General features: G+C 39.4%; 2 protein-coding genes and 1 pseudogene across 2 annotated transcripts; all 3 read right to left on the bottom strand.

Annotated features, from left to right (window-relative positions):
* The window catches only part of LOC122640396, a 75,334-nt pseudogene extending 60,502 nt beyond the window's left edge, over positions 1-14,832 (bottom strand).
* On the bottom strand, positions 6,580-14,815 carry LOC122640397 (putative cysteine-rich receptor-like protein kinase 20). Its single transcript, XM_043833567.1, has 6 exons — positions 14,710-14,815; positions 8,390-8,600; positions 7,829-8,066; positions 7,311-7,467; positions 6,775-7,047; positions 6,580-6,741 (listed from the first exon to the last, which is right to left on the bottom strand). Exons 2-6 carry the CDS (start codon positions 8,577-8,579, stop codon positions 6,703-6,705), a joined length of 897 nt encoding a protein of 298 aa, XP_043689502.1. The 5' UTR covers positions 8,580-8,600; positions 14,710-14,815; the 3' UTR covers positions 6,580-6,702.
* LOC122639007 (cysteine-rich repeat secretory protein 38-like) lies at positions 14,655-21,406 on the bottom strand (the record flags this gene model as incomplete). The annotated part of the gene is made up of 6 exons (XM_043831847.1): positions 14,655-14,660; positions 14,710-14,859; positions 16,537-16,649; positions 17,242-17,373; positions 18,270-18,359; positions 20,779-21,406. Coding segments are annotated over 6 exons (1,119 nt in total), but the record flags the coding sequence as incomplete, so codon positions are not given.
* Positions 21,407-22,786: the final 1,380 nt, after the last annotated feature.

Raw genomic sequence — 22,786 nt, 5'->3', positions numbered from 1 at the left:
TCATTTTAAATGCGTTCTCCTTTTTTACCATTTTAAACGCGTTTTGCCATTTGGTTTTCAAACATATGGGAAAAAGGGCAAACTACAACAACCCTTCACGTTTTAAACACGTTTAAAACACATTCCTGTTTTTTTGTCGTTTTTATTCAGTATTGCTTGTCGTCAGCATTGGCTCACTTAACTAACCATATATCTCTCCCGAAGTCTGATTGACTTGATTCTTTCGCCGACATAAAGACTCGAAAGGCTGCATTTCTCATGATATTACCTTCAACTCAAGATCAATGCATGGACCCTAAAGTCAAACTACAAACTGATACATCTATTGAAAAGAGTTTCGAAAGCGATGACTCCCAAGTCCCAACTCCAACTGAACATGCATCACTCCATGAGTGTGTTGGCTGTGTTACAACAATGAGCAACATTGTAGCCAAGCCAGATTATTCAACAAGCCTAGATTTTTTTTCTTTTTGGTCAAAGGAAGATTCATTGAAGGATAGAATGTGTACAACCTAAAGTTTTAGATTCACAAAGATAATGAAACCATAGAGTGGAATTTGACCAATCTATCACATACATAATAGACAAGGCCTTCCAAGACATTATGGTGTATGAATTGGGAACTGATATTGAACGATATTAGATGACATTTCTTGGAACTTACAATGGGTTGTGTAATATATGTGGATTAATTAATTTTGGATGTTACAATTGTTTTGAACATTAGAAGCTGGTATGGATGAGACTTCTCTACTTCCGCTGCGGTTAGTACTTCCGTGCGCCCCACATACAAGGCGGGTGGAATGTACCACCTTATCCCTGCCCGAGCGCCTTGCCCGAGCGGGGGTAAGGTGGTACTTTCCACCCGCCTTGTGTGTGTGGGCGCATGAAAGTACCGGGCAGACGGAAGTAGAGGAGTCAGATCCAAGTTGGTATTCAAATAAAATTGCTCAATTTATATGAGAATAGTGTCATTTTTTAGTTCTGTTTTTTTTTTAAATATACATGTTTAAAACACGAACTATTTGTTTTCCATCTTTTACCATTCTTTATTTTTTTGACTATTTTATTTGACCGTCTGTTTGTAATTTTTTGCCATTTAAAACCCATACAATCCGTTTCCTTTTTTTATCGTTCCCTTTTTTGCTAATTATGGTTTGAACTTTTGTTTTACTGTGTTTTGCTTTCTCAACAATGCACTTTAGTGTGAAGTGTTTAGTCCAATATTGAAAGTGGATGAGACAAGAGAAAGTTATATACATAGTTATGGTATAAGCGACAAGAGGTCTTAAGAGAAAAGTATCCCTCCTATTATATACCAAGTTGGATTAGACATGCTTTTTCACACGTGTGCTCAAAGTTGAGTCTAGGTGTGGTGGCCCAACCTATATATTCTTTTTGGTTCACTATTGGACCAGTTTTGGGGCTTACTCACACTTGGGCTTACTTTTTATCCAGACCGATACTCATAAATATCACCTGCCAATACTCATTTGACATGTGGTAGGAAGGATTCAAATCTAACAAAGGATTCTCCAGGACCCAGGATTCATGGAAGAACCCTATCAGATCCGAACCATCCATATTAAAGTCTTTCAATGCGAACACTTGCCAAATAGGAAGCCTACTTGGCCACTAATTCGGGAAACTCCCGTTAAGGGGACCTCATCGAAGATCTACCTTCTATTCTCTCTTGCAGTGAACCAACTTCTATCAAGGACTCCTTCCTAAGTGGGACTCTCATGACCGCCTAACTCAAGGTATAAATGTGTTGTAAACTCCACAGATGCGATTCAAATTTACTATTAACTACATCTTGCACTCTTGGTCTGCCCATTCTCTTTATTGTTGCGAAAGAAACTTACTTAGGCATTAGAGAGTCCCCATCAGAGTCATCTCCAACCCTTGCTTGTATTCTTTGTTCCATCTTTCAAGCCTTGCAAGCGCCACAAGGACTGTTCTAGTTTTTGTGGCAACAGATTTAGCGTTGTCTATGGGAAACGACCCTAGAAGCAATAGTGCAACTTATCTCATAATCCCAACCATAGTATTTTCTTCAACATGGTGAGAACTAGATTTGGCAGGACTCTCCCTCAATATTCCGACCAACATCAACCAAGAGGAAACTTGCCGCTGTCACTGTCGGCACCACAGGGGAATCACAAAACTCTCCCCTTAGGCCTTCCTCCAAACATGTCCAACCCTTAGATCCCAAAGGTCTTGAGGCATAATTTTCATCCATATGGCAGCCATGCCTAGATTCTTCCAAAAATTAGCACAGAAATGATGTTTTACGCCGATCGAGATCCATATGTTATTGGTTTACCAGCTGACTTAATTTGACCAAATAGGTCATCTGAAGTGTTTGAGGTCACCAATTTCCGGCTAACATGATCAAGAAGTCGCTAAACTATCTGATATATGGTCATGGAGAATGGTGATGCAACTCAAGGTGATGAGAATGGCAGATGTAGGGAGGCAGAGGGAGGAGGAGCTGTTTCTTCTGAAGATCCAACTCCGGTGGAGATTCTGGAAGAGGAGGGTGACCAGGTACGCAATGGTGAGGTTACTCCTCCGGTTGATAGGAATGCCCATTTGGGCAATGGTTTGATAGGGAAGAATTAATATGCAGCAGCCGAGGGGAAGTCCTCTCTCCCAAACATTGAAGGTCTGCCGGACCCTATTCAGTCCGAAAACGTTACTCGAATTGTCATTCCTCAGAAGGATTACGAGGAAAATCTGGAGAAATTCAAGTTTGCTTTAATCGGTCAGGTTAATTTTCGCTTCGCTTCAATGGAGGATCTCAGAAAGACAGTGAGGGATTCTTGGAACCTAAAAAATCAAGTTCATATGATTTCTATCAGGAAAGGTTACGTCATTTTCCAGTTCTTCTCGGAGAGTGATATGATGGTGGTACGACGAAGAAGTCCGATCAGATTCAAAGGCCAATCAATTTGGTTTCAGCGATGGAAGCCTGATTTTAACATCAACGATGATCATGTCTCCACTAAGCTCGTTTGGATAAGGTTTCCAAATCTCCCATTGGAGTATTGGCATGAGGGTATTCTGCTATCAATGGCAAAAGCGGTGGGAAGACCAGTGGCATTAGACAAACGCACAAGATTGCATCAGTTGGGATCTTTGCTCGCGTTCTAATTGAGATGGATATTTCTGCATCCAGGTTAAAAGAGATCCAGGTGGAGCGCTTCCAACCAGGCTCAATTGTTCCTTATTTTTTTTAAACAAATAGTGGTTTATGAGGAATCGGCCCTCTCTTGTGGTTATTGTAAAAAATCAGGCCACCAGATCACAGCCTATAGAGAGAAGAAGTTGGCGGATCTGAGAGAAAGGAAAGCTCAACTTGCTACGGATGTCCCAGGAGCAATCGACACTGATAAAGGGGAGGAGGTAAGTGCAAGTGCTGCTATGGTACAGGGTGACCCAATGCACAGGCAAACCGTGAAGGACATCGCGGTTGAGAGTCCAGAAGCAGCCTACGTGAAGATGACCGAGTTCACTCGGTAGAGACGTGCTCTAACGGACCCAACTCAGGGGGGGAATCGGTGAGGAGAACTCCTTCTCTTGGACGTCAAGTTTGTCAAGAGTTATCCCTCCTGCCAGCTGGACATAATGGAGCTGGACTTCATTTGATTGTGGAGTTAAATGTGGAAAGGGGGGTTTCTGTTGGGAATGAGTTTGGTAGAAAGAATTTGGAGTTATCTAAATTTCCTATTGAGCCTCACTTAACGTCTATTGCGGGGAGGAGAGGGGACGTTGGAGTCGAGAATGGTAGGAATTTGATTCAATCTCAAATTTCTAATTAGCCTCATACGATGAAGGCTGTTATGGTAAGGGATAATGCTCGAATTTCTGATAGATTGAACCCTGACGTAGGTGGGTCGGATGGAGTGGATTCGGGCCTAAATATGGGTATGGTTTCGGCTTGTGCATCTGGGTCAGATGTGGGTGAGTCGGATTATGACCAATTTGATCAAGATGAGATGCAAGGTGGGTGGACTCAGGTGTTGGGTCAAAAAAATCATGAGGATCGTAAGAATGCCCCTCGAGGTGGTCGTGTGGGTTGCCGTCTGGCAACTCCAATTATTGGTAGAACTCGATGTCAAAAGAAAGCAAAGCCTGGTGTTAAGGCGGTGGACACAGCGGTAGAAAAACCTCTGGTTGAAAAGGAGATTTCATCTCCCTTTTAATCCGAGGAGGAGGCTCTTTTGGCCCGTGTGGCTTTTGATCGGCCTGGTGTATATGCTGTGATCCCTCGACGATCAAATAGGATAAGGACCCCCTCAGTGTGCCTCGTCGATCCCCCGTAGCCTTGATTTATTATTTCTCTTGGGTGAGCGAATGGCTTGAAGCCCTCGCCAATATGGTTTAGGACTGAGTTCCCCCCCTTTTTAAGCTCTAGCTTTATTTGCCAGTAATTTGTCATAGGCTTGTTTACCCCATTTTATATCTTCAATAAAATATCTATTTTCTCAAAAAAAAAAAAAAAAAAAAAAAAAAAGTGCTTGAGGTCACATTCAGTCATCCAGATACCGAGAAAAGTGTTAGGGGCAAATGGTCATTTTGCAATTAACAATAGCTCATACAATGTCGGAATTGAATGAAACTTTACGTGCATATTTAAAATATACATGAGGGAAAATAAAGAGTTTGGATTCAAACCAAGGTGGTTCAAAAATTAAGGAAAAGACCAGGGACAAAATGGTCATTTTTGCAAAAGATGACGGATTTGAGTGAAACTTCACATAGGGGCTTAAAATGGTTAAATAAGGCTACCCTAAGGGTCTTTGGCTCTATTTGGGACAGTCTGAGTACAAAAGTAGGATATGGGCAAACTGGTAATGTTTACCTTTCAGTTTCTACGAGAGCAACCATGCGGCCAAGCAAAAAATTTCTAGCAATTGGAATACAACTCCTACCTTCATCGCTCTAGTGGTCAATAAGAAAGTGTTAGGCAGGCCTTACTACAAATTTCCATAATTTTTTGAGACTCTGAGATTCTTCCTTGTATGTTTGGTTATCCAAGCTTGGGTAGTTTGTTGACGGCAATGCCGAAGGTGAACACCTAGGTTTCAGAGATAGTTTTGGATAGTTTCTAGTTTTTTGTAACATTTACATTTTCATTAATACATACTTTGTTGACCTTTAGCAAAAAACAAAAGTTACCACGAGAACAAGTTGGGTTTGAATTATCATCTTCGGGATTTTCCAAGGTATCAAAATGAAATGTTCATCACTGTTTAATCAAAGAATTATTGTTCACCCTTCCCCAATACGTACGGTCCCACTCACCAAATATTTCCCAGTGGAGGGGCATGAGCTCCCAAGCCGAATTTTTGGGAGTCGTTTATAGGAGGGTAGTTTAGTATTTTCAGGACTTAGGGTTTCTGCGTATTGGAATGCTCAAGATGCTATATAGGGAGTATTTTCTCATGAGACGAGGGTATTAGGGTTTTGTAATTTCTTCGACAAAATACTTGATGCTTTGGTTCATCGCTCGACTGTGGATGTAACCCATCTTGGGTGAACAACGTAAATCTTGAGTGATTCTTTTTCATTTATCTTTCACAATTATTTTTCTACTGCATTGTTAATTCTTAATACCAATCACTTTGGATGGGCCAGGTAATATCTAAAGAAAACTAGTACATTTCTTCAGTGTTTACCATGATGGGAAGATTTGGTAAGAACGTGGACAGGTGGCACTGACCATTGGAAAGTGTTATTGGTGAAGCCTAATCTCAGTTTTAATCCAAAAAGTACTATGATTCTTCGGCGGGCTGTTTTGCCTTTGAAACATGCTTGAAGAGCTTGTCGAGATCTTTGATTTGCTATATTATTTGCCCTATGTTGGTTCGGACCCCGGACCAGACCGGGTGGGCTTTTGGGGGCAATGTTGTACTTTCTGAGTTAGGGTTTTCTCCATATTGTAACTATATATAATTTTTATATCTTTGAGAAATTTATCTATGTGAGAGAGAGAGAGAGAGAGAGAGAGAGAGAGGCCGTGGATGTAGCCTACCTTCTTGGTGGTGAACCATGAAAATCTCTATCTCATGTGTGTGTGTGTGTGTGTTCTTTTTCTTTTTCTTCTTCTATTGTAAATCGCCATTCTAATGCGTTATTATGACCTAATAAAAAGGTTAAGTTGGGACCACACAAGGGGATTTATGTCGAATAAATGGAGGGATAGAATTGAATTGAGTCCGAATTTGCAAGCCCAGACCTTGAAAGCACCCATCGAGGGCCACTTAAACGAGTTTCCTACATAATACTAGCCAAAACAAGTACACAAAAATTGAATATATATTTAAAAAATATATAAATGAAGCATTAAAATTAAACAATGATCCCTGATTATACATCCATAACTTTGCAAACTGTTATTAATTTTTAAACTAAAATGATGAACCACCTATAAATTGCAGTTCAGCATTGGGGGGGGGGGGGGGGAGAGAAAACATAATGTAATTTCCAAACTTAAAAAAGGGGGAGGGGAAGGGGGGGGGGGGGGTTGGAGGGGGAGCTAGAAAAGAAATATAAAAATAACAAGAAGTGAAGTAGTATGAATTGCACTTAATTTCACTTAGCTTCCCCTTCGCAGACTAGTAACTCAAAGTCTTGTAGATCAAAATTTCCAAGTAATACCAAACACCTTGTAGTAATGTTCTTCTTTCACCAACACTATCGACCAGACAAGTCAGTAATTGAAACTTCATTTATCAACTTTGTTTTTGAATGACTTGTGGATTGACCTGATTTTGTTACCCTTAAATCATCCTTCGAAGGTTCACCCAACTGCATTTGGCTACCCATTATAAAGGCTGCTGGTGTAGGCAATGGGAGAGAGGTAGAGTAACTATTGAGCATGACAACAACAGAGGCCATGGTGGGTCTGTTAGATACATTTTCTTGAACGCATAATAAGCCAATGTGAATGCACCTCATCACTTCAGCCATATTATAATTTTCTCTCAAAGTTGGATCTACCAATGCCGAAGCTGTACCCTCCGTCCATTTTCTCCACGCCTACAACAATATATCAACATAAACATTTTAATTTAAAAATTAATCAGAATGATAGTAGTGTTTGGTATGCATTCTAGGTCGATTTTACATTTTTGGACTATAAAAAAAAACTATTTTTATTATCCGAGAATGTGAAATCGACCTAAAATGCATTCCAAGAATGCATACACAACGCAGCCAATGATTTCGACTACTCATTAGCACCAAACGATATAGTTTTAGAATTCAGACTTCCTCAATGGTTGATAAGTGTTACTACTTACATAGCTGAGAAGGCCACCGTCCATGGTTCCAGTTAATTGATTTAAATTGTTGTTTCTCTGGCCACTCACAATCTCCAGTAGTAAGACTCCAAAACTAAACACGTCTGACTTAACTGAGAATTGCCCTTGCATTATGTACTCTGGCGCCATATATCCACTGCATTTCATCCCAGTATAATTAATTAATTTCAAGATAAGAGGATGAGTAAGATAGCAATTATATTAATCCAAGAACTGAATGTAATAAATATAAATAAATATTACAAATATAAATAAATTTAGGCCATGTTTGGTTAGAGGTGAAGTGAGGTAAAATAAAATAAATTCTTCATTCGTGAGGATAGTAAAATGAGAAAGAAAAACAAATGTTTTCAGTTGTAAACAGTGAAGTGACAAAAAGAGGTTAATTTTTGTTAACTCTTGGCATTTTCACTCACTTCACTACTAATCAGATATAGATCATTAAAAAAAATTTAAACATGATGTACAATTAATGGGTTCATAGAGCTTGAACTTACTATGTTCCAACAATCCTATCAGTGTTGGCATGAGATTGGTCAAATACAAAGAGCTTTGCCATGCCAAAATCTGCGATTTTTGGATTCATATCCTCATCTAACAAAATATTGCTGGCTTTTAGATCTCGATGAATAATTTTCAATCGAGAATCTTCATGAAGATAAAGAAGCCCTCGAGCGATCCCTTCAATGATTTTGTAACGTTGTTCCCAAACCAATTGTGAGCGTTCGGTTGGATCTACATATACATGATCCAAAAAAGTATCAAGTTAAGACTCAAATCATGCAGTAAATGCTCAACAAGTGCAATTTTTAAACGTTAGTAGATATATCGATGATTGCATTTGAAAGGTAAATTTTACATCACCGAAGTTCTTTATTTTATTTTTTTCAATGATTAGAAAAATCTATCTTTCTTTTTACAGAAAATTTTAGGTTTTTTTTTTCCAATAAGAAATCCAAATTCCTAGGTATTCGGATTTCACACATAAATAAGAAGGTAATTTTGTTTGGCTGGGAACCCCCAAAAGATTCAAGTTCAAAGAAAGAAGAGAATCTAACCAAAAATAAAGTAATCAAGACTTCTATTTGGCAAGAATTCATAGATGAGCAGTTTTTCCTCTCCTTTTAAGCAGAAGCCAAGGATCCTAACAAGATTCCTGTGCTGCAACTTGGCCACTAATATAATCTCATTCTTAAATTCTATTTCACCCTGTCCAGAATTTCTTGAGAGCCTCTTCACAGCCACCATTTGTCCATCCAAAAGCTTACCCTAAGCATACAATATAAATTAGAACACATGCAAAAAATAATAAGTTCATCAGTTCTTTATTTCAAAACACTTTTCTGTAACCAAGCAATATATACAGAAAGGTAATATATTTAAGGGAAGTAGTTTTCTGTCTGGGAGTGTGGCCTACGCCAGCACGCTCTTATGTGTCTATCTCTCTCCTCCTCAAAACAAGGGAGCAGAAGTGTCTCTTCATATGGGAAGGAGAGAGATAGACTCATGGGAGTGTTGGAGTAGGCCACACTCTCGGACAGAGAACTTTCTCCCTATATTTAATGATAGTGCAAAGATTTGGTACCTTGTAAACAGCTCCAAACCCTCCTTGTCCAAGCTTATTTGCCTCAGAGAAGTTGTCTGTGGCAGCTCTTATTGTATCCAAGTTGAATTGTATGCAGTCGACACGTGTAATCTCAACCTGATCATCTTCTTCTAAATAGAATATGCAAATCTAATTTTAATGAATATAGATGTACCCTTGGGTGTTATGAATTGCATTTACAGGTTTTTTTTTTTTTTTTTTGGGTAAGTCCAAAAAAAAATGATTGCATTTACAGTTTCAATACAAAATCCTCATGCTCATGCCTAAGCTGAGTTGATTTACTTGGTTTCTTATGGATGAGTAGATATATATTCAACATACGCAAAAACAATGTTTTCTTACCTTCAACTTTGAGATTCTGTTTCCTCCGTAAACGCAGATAGACGACAAAGATTATTATGATTGTAATTGTCCCAACAATAACAATAATGATTATGACGATGACTTTTACAGTTGAATTGCGACTTTTAACTGCAAAGACCATCAAAAAACAAAATTAAAAAAATTCAAATTTTAGTTTAGGATGAAAATTTGATTATTGAAAAATCCGGTTTTTTGACTTGACTCGTCAATCTCAAAACCTGGAGATTTGGCTGAGTCAAACCTGGTCAAAAAAATGACTTGACTCGCCTAGTTTTGTGTCACTCGAGTCAAACAACCGAGTTTCTTGTGACTCAGAAAAAAATCTGGCCAAGTCTGGTCAATTTCTTTCCTAGCCGAGTCTACATGACTCTTGACCAGGTTTTGTAAATTTTTTACTCGACTCGGGTGACTCGGCTGAGTCAAAACCTGGCTTTCCAACTATAGTCGGGAAAGGTGAATTATCAATGTTAACAAATCAAGAGTCATACCGTGCTTACCTGTTGAGTTCGTAGATGGAGTGTTTTGATGATAGAAAAGACTGTTGAACTCGTACCTTAGATTACAACTTGGTTTAAGAACTCTCCCACCTTGTTTCGGATAAAGCTTATTTGGAATATCAGTAACACTCCCAGATAGACATGTATTGCACTCATACTGAGTTATATCAGGGGTGCACTGCACTAGCCCATACAATTTGTCATACCCTGTATAGTAAGTCACTTCACCGGCTGCATAGTATTTTGGAGTAGAAGAACCATTGGCAGCTTCACTCACAAGACTATTCATCAAATCTGCTACTGTCGTATTATACTGATCCAAATTGGTAATGTCTTTTGGACCAGAAGGATAAATGACTGGTTCTTGTTGCAAATTTGAGAAGATGGATTGGTTTGCGTACCGTATCATACAATTGTCGTACCAAGCCACCGCTGCTGTGTTATTGGGACAAAGTTGTTTGATCTCTGCACTAGCGATTTCCACACAAGTTTGGCAATCTTTGGATGTGATATCGCCTCTACACAGAAAGAGACCATAGACCTTGCCTGAACCATCACCGATGGTGGTGTTATAGAATCCAATATCAGCAGAGGTAGCATTTGAGGATAGAGAATTGAGGAGGAGGTTGAGATTGGCTAGATATGTGGTGCTATTTGTGGTCTGATTAGAATCTGAACGATAAGTGCAGGAATACATAGTGGTCGGATCGGCCGTGATGCCCAACACGAGCATAAGAACGGAAGAGAGCACAAGCATGAGTAGTCCTGTATAAGCCATCACTTTGCAGCTCGATCGAGAAGGTATTGAAAGATAATAACTGAAGGTCCTTTAATAGGTTGTGTTTTGGAATTTTAAGGACAATTAAATTTTTTTTTTTTTGGGTAGAAAATGGATTTACTGATTAGAATAATAAACATGTGTACAACCTAAAGCCTCAGGTTCCACACGCGCTCTGCCTAGTAATCCAAGAAATGAAATGTGACCAATTAATTAAAAATTGTTGATTCCACACCGTTTTGGATATTTTGATCCAGATCTTCTACTGTCAAGCTGCCTGGCAGGACCATGCTGCCAAGACACGGTGCTGTGCACTATAATTGCCTTGTCTCCACTTGGACAAGGCGTTTGAACAAGAGTAAGGCAGACATTAGACGCAAGACGGTCCTGCCGGCCAGGTAGGCAGTAGAGGATCCAAATTGGTTTTGGATACGTTGGAGGTTAGATTATGACGTTTTGGTTCTTTACGACTGGGAATCGATGGTCAACAGAGAAAATTGTTATTCCATGGTCCCACTATTTTGAAATTAACGTTACTGATCGTGGGTAGGAAGAGGTGTACAAATGTACAACTGCGGTGCATGCAAGTAGGTAGGTGAATGGTCACTTCAATGGAATCGATCAGTCAAAGGAAAGTCCAGTACGCCAGCCGGAGGTGTTGCCTTTGAGATTTGCCCAGGTGAACCTTGCACACTAGAGAGTCGAGAGAAAGACGTGGAGAGTGGGTTCCGGCAAGGAATTCTCCGACCCCAAAGTCAGATCTGGTAGGAAACAGCAGTTGTAGAGAGAACTCAAAAATAGAAAGAACAGTAGACTTCCCAGTCAAATGAATTCACCTCCTTTCTTGCGGTAATCATGGTTGTCTAAAGAAAACTAATACGTTTCTTCAGTGTTTAACCATGATGGGAATATTTGGTAAGAACGTGGACAGGAGGCATTGACCATTGAAAAGTATTATTGATGAGGTCTAGTCTCAGTTTTAATCCAAAAAGTATTGTGATTCTTCGGCGGGCTGTTTTGCCTTTGAAATGTGCCAGAAGAGCTCGTCGAGATCTTTGAGTTGCTATGTTATTTATCCTATGTTGGTTAGAAACCCAGACCACACCGGGTGGGCTTTTGGGGGCAGTGTTATACTTTCAGGGTTAGGGTTCTCTCCATATTGTAACTATATATAATTGTTATATCTTTGAGAAATGTGTGTGTGTGTGAGAGAGAGAGAGAGAGAGAAGCCGTGGATGTAGCCTACCTTCTTGGGAGTGAACCACGTAAATCTCTGTCTCATGTGTGTGTGTATGTGTTTGTGTGTGTGTGCTTTTTCTTTTTCTTCTTCTATTGCAAATAGCCATTCTGATGCGTTGTTATTTCCTAATAAAAAGGTTAAGTTGGGATCACACAAGGGTCGAATAAATGGAGGGATAGAATTGAATTGAATCCGAATTTGCAAGTCCAGACCTTGAAAGCACCGATCGAGGGCCACTTAAATTAGTTTCCTACATAATACTAGCCAAAACAAGTACACGAAAATCGAATACATATTTAAAAAAATATATTAATAAGGCATTAAAATTAAACAATGATCCCTGATTATACATCCATAACTTTGTAGACTGTTACTAATTTTTAAAATAAAATGATGAACCACCTATAAATTGTAGTTCAGCATAGAGAGGGGGGGGGGGGTGAGGGAAAACTTAATGTAATTTCCAAACTTAAAAAAGGGGGAGGGGAAGAAGAGGTGGGGTTGGAGGTGGAGTTAGAAAAGAAATATAAAAATAACAAGAAGAAGATGTTCCTTGAAGTAGTATGAATTGCACTTAATTTCATTTAGCTTCCCCTTCGCAGACTGGTAACTCAAAGTCTTGTAGATCAAAACTTCCAAGTAATACCAAACACCTTGTAGTGATGTTCTTCTTTCACCAACATTATCGACCAGACAAGTCAATAATTGAAACTTCATTTATCAACTTTGTTTCTGACCGACTTGTGGATTGACTTGATTTTGTTACCCTTGAATCATCCGTCGAAGGTTCAACCATCTCCATTTGGCTACCCATTATAAAGGCTGCGGGTGTAGGCAATGGGAGAGAGGTAGAGTAACTATTGAGCATGACAACAACAGAGGCCATGGTGGGTCTGTTAGATACATTTTCTTGAACACATAATAATCCAATGTGAATGCACCTAATCACTTCAGCCATATTATAATTTTCTCTCAAAGTTGGATCTATCAATGCCGAAGCTGTTCCCTCCGTCCATTTTTTCCACGCCTACAACAATATATCAACATAAACATTTTAATATAAAAATTAATCAAGAATGATAGTTGTGTTTGGTATGCATTCTAGGTCGATTTTGTATTTTTGGATGATAAAAAAAAAAAAAAACTATTTTTATTATCCGAGAATATGAAATGGACCTAGAATGCATACCAAACGCAGCCAATGATTTAGACTACTCATTAGCACCAAACCATATAGTTTTAGAATTCAGACTTCCTCAATGGTTGATTAGTTTTTCTACTTACATAGCTGAGAAGGCCACCCTCCATGCTTCCAGTTAATTGATTTAAATTGTTGTTTCTCTGGCCACTCACAATCTCTAGTAGTAAGAATCCAAAACTAAACACGTCTGTCTTAACTGAGAATTGCCCTTGCATTATGTACTCTGGCGCCATATATCCACTGCATTTCATCTCAGTTTAATTAATTAATTTCAAGATAAGAGGATGAGGTTAAGACAACAATTATGTTAATCCAAGAACTGAATGTAATAAATATAAATAAATGTTACAAATATAAATAAATTTAGGCCCTGTTTGGTTAGAGGTGAAGTGAGGTGAAATACAATAAATTCTTCATTCGTGAGGATAGTGAAATGAGAAAGAAAAACAAATGTGTTCAGTTGTAAACAGTGAAGTGACAAAAAGAGGTTAATTTTTGTTCACTCTTGGCATTTTCACTCACTTCACTACTATATATATATATATTTTTTTGCTAAAGATCAGCACTGTATGCAGTATTAAGTTATGAAAATATGGTGCAAAGTGATTCAAAAATTCCACCAATCTCTAGGAGCCCTAGAGACCTCCAACTACATGTAATTCCCCTAACCAAACTTGATGTACAATTAAAAAATTAGGACTCACTTCACTACTAATCAGATATAGATCATTAAAAAAAAATTAAACAAGATGTACAATTAATGGATTCATAGAGCTTGAACTTACTGTGTTCCAACAATCCTATCAGTGTTGGCATGAGATTGGTCAAATACAAAGAGCCTTGCCATGCCAAAATTTGCGATTTTTGGATTTATGTTCTCATCTAACAAAATATTGCTGGCTTTTAGATCTCGATGAATAATTTTCAATCGAGAATCTTCATGAAGATAAAGAAGCCCTCGAGCGATCCCTTCAATGATTTTGAAACGTTCTTCCCAAACCAATTGTGAGCGTTTGGTTGTATCTACATATACATGATCCAAAAAAGTATCAAGTTAAGACTCAAATCATGCAGTAAATGCTCAACAAAGTACAATTCTTAAACGTTACTAGATATATCGATGATTGCATTTGAATGGTAAATTTTACATCACCGAACTTCTTTATTTTTTTTTTTCAATGATTAGAAAAATGAATCTTTTTACAAAAAATTTTAGGGTTTTTTTTCCAATAAAAAATCCAAATTCCTAGGTATTCGGATTTCACACATAAATATGAAGGTAATTTTGTTTGGCTGGGAACCCCCGAAAGATTCAAGTTCAAAGCAAGAAAGAAGAGAGCCTAACCAAAAATAAAGTAATCAAGACTTCTATTTGGCAAGAATTCATAGATGAGCAGTTTTTCCTCTCATTTTAAGCAGAAGCCAAGGATCCTAACAAGATTCCTATGCTGCAACTTGGCCACTAATATAATCTCATTCTTAAATTCTATTTCCCCCTGCTGAGAATTTCTTGAGAGCTTCTTCACAGCCACCATTTGTCCATCCAAAAGCTTACCCTGAACATACAATATAAATTAGAATATACAAAAAAATTTAATTTATCAATTTGATTTTAAATCACCTTCAATTATTTGTAACCTAGAACTATATACAGAAAGGTAATATATTTAATGGTAGTGCAAAGATTTTGTACCTTGTAAACAGCTCCAAATCCTCCTTGTCCAAGCTTATTTGCCTCAGAGAAGTTGTCTGTGGCAGCTCTTATTGTATCCAAGTTGAATTGTAAGGAGTCGACATTTGTAATCTCAATCTTATCATCTTCTTCTAAATAGAATATGCAAATCTAATAAGTAAATATTTCCAAACCAATAGTAATTCAATGAATATAAGTGCACCCTTGGGTGTTTTGAATTGCATTTACATTTTCAATACAAATTCCTCATGTAAATTATGAATTTTGGAAGTAGTAGATTATGAATTAACCATGCATGGTTTCTTACCATCAACTTTGTGCTTCAGCTTCTTCCTTCTAGAACATATAGAGAAGATGGACAATAGATACTAAAATGAATGCACTAAATGTTACAACAACAACAATAATGATGATAATAGGGGACAGTTTTCATACATGTCTGTATAAGCCATGCTTGTGAGAGGGTGAGATTTTCGAGGCTTTAAATAGGGGTGGCAGGTTTATAACTTTTCCATTTCCATGTGAAGGGGACACGACCAGGCATGCTTGCACGGCTGTGTATGCAATATTTGGCCATAATAATAATAATAATAATAATAATAATAGATAAATTTCTCCCTTTACTTGCATTAGTTGAATGGGCACAAGCTTACTTGCATTAGTTGAATGGGCAAAACTTGACCCATCAAGCAAACAAAAAATGAGCTTTCATAGTCATTATGGGCCGGGCCAGGTTGTTGAATACATAATTTTCAATTTATATTGGAAATCATTTTAATTAAGGGAAGCAGTTTTCTGTACGGGAATGTGGCCTACGCCAGCACTCCCATGTGTCTATCTCTCTCTTCCTTAAAACAATGGGTCAGAGGTGTCTTTTCACATGGGGAGGAGAGAGATAGACTCATGGGAGTGCTAGCGTAGGCCACACTCCCGGACAGAGAACTTTTTCCCTTTAATTAATTACCATTCTCATACATCAAGTTTTAGGTTCCAATTCCCTATATAGCTCACCATGTTAGGACTTTTGCTCGTATTTTCAAGGGCAAACAAAAAAAAGGAACTTTCACAGTCATTATGTAAGATTTGGAATGTTCTCGAGTTAGATACGCTAATGATTACAAAAATTTTCATTTTAGTTGTATACGGATTAACATAATTTCTCTTTTCCTCTATTTCCCTTTAAATCATCGATTGGGGAAGGTGGGATGGCTTGAGTGAAACCTATAGTAGCCTATTGGGTTCAGAGCCCCATGCCTAAGCCGAGTTGATTTACTTTTGTTTTTTTTATTTTTGATGAACTGGCATATATTCAACAAACGCAGAAAACATCCAGCCCCAAAAGGAAGAGAAAAGAATTGGGGGGGAGGGGCTCCTCTGTAGCGTGATAGGACGTGTAGCACACATCCAACGGCCTGCAGTGCTTGATCATGCAGCCCAACACCCCACCAGTGTGTTGGGCTGCATGCCCAAGCACTGCGGACTGTCGGATGTGCGCTACACGCCCTGTCGCACTACAGAGGATCCAAATCTTTGGGAGGGGGGGGGGGGGGCGAAGAAATAATGCAAGCACAAGCTGAAATATAGGAAATGAATCACAGTCCAAGTCAAAGGGAAGATCTAGGCATTGGACAAAAAAACTATTGATAAATCCCAAGCTAACGCAATATGATGGTTCCACACTGAGAATATGCACGGTTTGATAGAGACTTCAGTGCACACTTCAAAATTGGAGTCCAATATCTGATTTTGTGTTCTAGAGTTACCTGTCTAAAGCCTAATATTGTTCTCTTTCCATACATGATACTGAAGCACCGAAAGCAAGCTTACCAACGGAGTCAATGCAAGACTTTCCATTGAAGTGGTTGATGATCCACTTCCAGTCACTATCGAAGGATCCAATGCTCCTAGGATGAGGCCAACATTGATTGCTAACATGGGACCTAATCCACATGGGTAGGGGACACTCAAAGAAAAGGTGAAGGATGTTTTTGGGGGCATTTCCACAGAGAGGACAAAGGTGTGGGACTGGGATATGTCTTTGGATAAGGAGGGTTTGGGTGGGAAGAGATTGGGCTAGAGCACGTCAAACAATAAAACTATGCTTTGGGATATGATCTTTAAACCAAACAATAAGGTGCCATGGGAAGTTAAGGGCTCAAGTGCGGATATGGTTCCAAGCCAAGACAATGGAGAAGAACCCATTTGAAGATTCCTTCCCAATGACAATGTCACTGGAGCCATGAGCTCTCCAGGGGAATACCAGTGAGGATATTTCATGCATCAATCATACCGGGGACGTAACAAAGCAAGGATCCCAATCACCATCACGAAAGATTTACTAATGGAGCTAATCAATTTAAAGTATGAGAATGAATTTGGAAATGTTCAAAACCCCCAAGATGTTCAACTTAGTAAGCAAGCATCTTCCTGTAGTTAGGGGTTCACGAATCCATTGCATATAGAAAATTTTCCAAACATGTTACATCAATAAATTTTGAAAGAACAAGAAGATTATAAACTATACTTTCTTACCTTCAACTTTGAGCTTTTGCTTCCTCCTTCGAACACGTAGATAGAGGATGGAGATTACAATAATTGCAATAAATGTCGCAACAATAACAACAACGATGATAACGATAATTAGTGTCCAACTTCTCCCTTTACCTGCATAAATTAAAATTAATTTTATGTTAATTTAATCATTTTTTGAATATTAAATTTTATTTATTTATTGAAAAAGAAAATGCTACTTGGGTGCATGTGGTGCACTATCCGTGCGCCCAGACAGGGGTGCACTAAATGACCACTACACCCCTAGTAATTTGCGCACAGATCCTCTCCAATGAGTTGGAGGGTCTAGTGAAGCATTCGACAGCTGGGCTGTACCGCACACATCTCAACAGCTTACTGGGCACACATCAGGATGTGTGTGGCACAGCTCGGATGCTCAATGAGCGGTGGCTGGGCACACCCTGTTGAACAGTGATGGCCACTGAGAGGGGGGGTGAATCAGTGGACTATAAAAATCTTTTCCCTCAAGCAGGTTCACCTCCTAGATCACCTGTTGAGATCTTTAACACTCACCACAACCAACCACACAGTCTTCTTAAAAGGCAAAGAGGCACACAACCACACTCTAACTAGCAATCTTGACACAGTTACATACAACCACAATCACTGATACTGCTGCCAAGAGCTGCTAAACAAAGTGCTGCCAAGAGCTGCTATGTCAACTGTTGGAGATCCCTCACTCAAGCACACTGACTCAATCACAACTGGAGGATCTGAATACAAACCACAAAATCGTGTACACACCCCAGCCAGACTCAAAGGCTCTACCAAGTGTGTACACCCATCCTGCAGAAAGGCACTTCTAACCAAAGCAAGCAAGCATCCACAACACAGAGATATACGTGCTTCGGCAAGTTGCCTATGTGCACGGAGTAATGGTCACTTGGACCTCAGCATCTACTCATCACTAATTTTCCCAGCATAAAACTGAGAAGCCGTACCCATGGTAGATGATGTTTCAGTCACACCTATGACTCAGGACATCTGACCTGCTTCTATCTCTAAGTATAGAGACAAGGGTGTTACCCCCAATGGTTTTCCCAGCACCCACTGGTAACCAGCACTGTGTCCAGATGCAACTGGACAACTCAATAAAAACAATTGGGCTTATACAAATGCCCTACAATGAAATCCACATAGCATAGGTCTATGGCAGTATAACCTAGCTAGCATATGCAATGGAAATACAATATATCAAACACAACAGGCAATAAAGTGTAGAAAATCTCACAACCATGCACTGTCTCTGATCACTGATGTCCGGTGATGGAGTCTAGCAACTCTAGTGGCTCACTGGAATCTTCAATTTCTCCCAATTTGATGGAGAACTGGAATCTTCAAGTGTGCTCTGTCACTGGAGTCCTGGAGTGGTTCCTGGCAGTGTGGGAAACCACTGTCTTCTTCCTTTTCTTTCTTTTCCTTCTATTTCCTTCCCTTTCTTTTCATTTCTCTTTTTTTCCTTTCCTTTCCTTTCTTTTCTTTTCTCTTCTTTTCCTTTCCTTTCCTTTCCTTCTCCTTTTCTTTTTCTCTCCCTTTTTTCTTTCCTTTCTTCTTTCTTTTCTTCTTTGTTTCCTCCACGGAATCTAAGATTTGGGGCTTGAGATGGGGCTTCAAACTTCCTTTTTTTCTTCTCTTCTTCTTTCTTTCTTCCTTCCTTCCTTCCTTCCTTCCTTCCTTCTTTTTTTTTTTCTTTCTCTTTTCCCCTTTCTTCCTTGACTACAACCACAAAGAGAGGTGCTGAAACTATGTGATTTCAGACTATCAATGGCTTCTAGGGAGGCTGAACACATGAGATGGAGAAGGTGATTCAAGCCATGACTACACACATCACCTATTTAGGGCTGCAACCCTTTTCCGGCGACCTCTGCTTCTCATCTCTTGTCTCTCAGCACAGCAATGGATGGAGCTCGAAAAATTACCCAAAATAAAAAAAAGTTCACCTCATTTGGCCATTGGATGAGTGAGATATTGGGTTTAGAAGTTGGGCCATTCGTAGAGCTAAACATGGAATCTCGAGGGCCGTGTACATGTGCGCGCGCAAGTATCATATCGCCGCTTGATTTCATGTAGCGCCAGTGCATCAGCATAATTATCAACGTCCGTCAGATCTTAATTTTGAAATATGCATGCTTTTCATACGTCAGATCATTCAAGATCTCGTCCATCAGATCAGCATCTCGTTAAAAGTCAATTCAAAGGCTGACAGTAGCAGGCGACGTTTCGCGCTCCTATTGGCTGTCTCGTACGGCGGCCTTCTAGCCGTTAGATCTGTCGGTGAAGGCGGGAATACTTCTCATCCATCGGATAGTCATCCATTTCATCTTGAAATGATAGGGCTTATGAGATCTTCCGAAACAGAATCTTTCTTGGGTGCTTTATATGTAAGCGCTACACTCAATCAGGGACCACAGGGTCTACAGATCTGAAATAATCTGGACCGCACATCCAAATTTTAAAATCTCAGTTAATGAGATCATGTTGATCGGAATCTTCTATATCCCAACCTATCAGAGAGCCCGAAATGGAATCTAGGCCATAACTTCTTCATTTTAGCTCCTATTTGAGTGCCGTTTGTGGCCACGTGTCCATGACGATGAGCACTACCAATCAAAATTAGCCACATCAGCAAAATCCTTACTGATTTTCTCAGGAAACCCCAAAACAATTCGGATTGACTAAAATGCCCTTCATTTTAGGTGACCAAACGGGAATTAATGTAACTTCGCCGTCCGAACTCGGAATTGCACGATTCTAGTTGCATTTCGAAGAGGACTCGACGAACTAAAATATTCATGTAGAATGCTCCACCCAGTTCCATCATAATACCCTCCAAAAATACCGACGAACACGCTGCCAGTGCGAAAACCTATGAAATCAACATTCTTAATGCACCTAGCCTTCACCCAAGGCTATTTAAAGCTTCCAAACACTGCAATGAACAATCTTTTGCTGCCACAATTCCCGGATGCTCCAACATCATTGCCAACATGTCACAACACTGTCAAATGACCAAAATGCCCCTGGATGACTCCCAAACACTATGGGACCTCTGTATACACTGCCATACCCCTGTAATGATATCACTGCCGTACTGAACACTGTAAGAACTACTGGGGATGGTGAGGACACAATCCAGTCACAGTCTGCACTGCCATAAGCATGTCTACTCAACTAGAATGCTACTTGACTGGCCTGAGCGTTGTAACTGCACCAAGATGCATTGTGTTGACCACAACAACACACATGCATTGTGTTGACAACAATGACAACCAACACACAGTCACTGCCATCTGCACTGTGTGTTCAACACACCCCTCATTGGAGAGGATCCAGATTCCAGAAATGTCCGCCTTTCCGGCAATGGGATGCAGCAGCCATTTGGCACGCCCTTATGATGAGCGCAGGGCAGCACTCCCTTATTTATTTTACATTCCAATTAGTGGGAACAGAGAAACCTATAACAAAATTTCATTGTTACCACAAAGTCAAGAGACATACCATTACCATCTGTGATAGCCTGCCGATAGAAAGGATTGTTGAACTGGTACCTTATATTACAACTTGGTTTAAGAATTTTCCCAGCTTTGTATGGATAGAGTAACTTTGGAACATCAAGACTAATACTCCCATTTAGGCAATCACTGCACTCAACCTGAGTTATATTAGGGTTGCACTGCACTAGCCCATACACAATGTCATTCCCTGTATAGTACTTCTCTTCACCTGCTGCATAGTACTTCGGAGTAGTAGAACCATAAGCGGCTTCTTTCCTAAGCTGATCCATCAAATCTCTCACTGTCTGGTTATACTGATCCAACTCGGAGATGGTCTCTTGATCAAAATAATGAAAGAATGGTTCTCCTTGCAAAATTGAAAAGAAGGATACGTTCGAGTACCTTATCATACAATTATCGTACCAAGCAATCGCCGAGATCATGTTGGTACAAATTGGTTTGATCTCTTCACTTGCATTCCCCACACAAGTTTGACAATCTTCGGGTGTGATATCACCTCTACATAGGAATTGACCATACACCTTGTCTGAACCATCACCGATGTCGGCGATATAGAATCCGGTACCGGAAGTAGCATTCGACGATAGAGAAAGGAGGAATTGTACATTTAATATAGGAAAGATTAGATTAGATTAGATTAGTTTGAACTTGAATTTTGAATTAGTTTGAATACGCTATTAACATACTAAGTCAGTTCATGCACCAACCACGACTGCCTCATCTTGATGCCGCCCATCGTGTGCTTTGTTATCTTAAAGGCACTGTTGGCTAGGATCTCATTTTTCCAGCTTCTAATTGTCTCACTCTACGTGCCTACTGTGATTCTGACTGGGCTAGTTGTCCGATGACGAGACGCTCTACCATAGGATATCATATTTTTCTCGGGGACAGTCTTGTTTCTTGGAAAACAAAAAAGCAACACACCATATCTCGTTCATCTGCGGAAGCTAAGTATCGTGCAATGGCGGTCGCCACATGTGAAATAACATGGTTATCGTCTCTTCTTCAAGAGATTGGCATCCCAGTCACCCAACCGGTGCCCCTCCATTGTGACAACCAGGCTGCTTTACACATTGCAGTAAACCCCGTCTTTCACGAACGAACTAAACACATAGAGATCGACTGTCATCTCGTTCGTGAAAAACTCCAGTTGGGACTCATCCGGCCTACCAAGATTTTGACCACTTCTTAGGTGGCGGACCTATTCACCAAAGCTCTAGGACAGGAGCCATATCGATTGCTTACTTCCAAGTTGGGCGTTCGCGATCTTCACGCTCCAACTTGAGGGGGAGTCTTAACATTATCATATCTCTAGCTGTACAAGATTAGTTTGAATTTGAATTTTGAATTCTTGTATTAATGTTTCCTATAGAATCTTTATTTATTGTACATTCAATATAGGAAAGATTAGATTAGATTAGATTAGTTTGAATTTGAATTTTGAATTCTTATACAAAGATGTATATATATCTGTCAAGAATATGATGGAGAAAGGCAATCTGCTTAGCTTGATTGATATTATTCAATGATATCAATATATATACATCCTACAACTAATGAGGAATGTACAATATATGGAGAGAAATATACAAGGAAAGAATACAAGGAAGGAATATGGGAATATGAGGGGAGAATAATGGAGAATATGGAATGTACAAGTGGAAGAGATAATATGGACTCCCAATTTCGAGGGGTAAATCTACAATATTCGTGGTGGTAGATCGTCTTTCAAAGTTCGCACATTTCATTCCCATCTCTCATCCATACTCTTCCATATCGGTGGCTCAATTATCTTTGATGATATTTTCAAATTGTATGGCATGCCTAAGAGTATTGTTTGTGATAGAGACCCAGTTTTCACTAGTCAGTTTTGAAAGGAATTGTTCCGATTGCAAGGAACCCATTTCAATTTTTCATCCGCATATCATCCTCAAACCAACGGTCAGACGGAGGTGGTATATCGAACAGTGGAGAGGTACTTGCGGTGCTTT

The sequence above is a fragment of the Telopea speciosissima genome, chromosome 9, assembly GCF_018873765.1.
Source record: "Telopea speciosissima isolate NSW1024214 ecotype Mountain lineage chromosome 9, Tspe_v1, whole genome shotgun sequence".
Lineage (NCBI taxonomy): Eukaryota > Viridiplantae > Streptophyta > Magnoliopsida > Proteales > Proteaceae > Telopea > Telopea speciosissima.
This window is presented reverse-complemented; position numbering and strand designations above follow the sequence as displayed.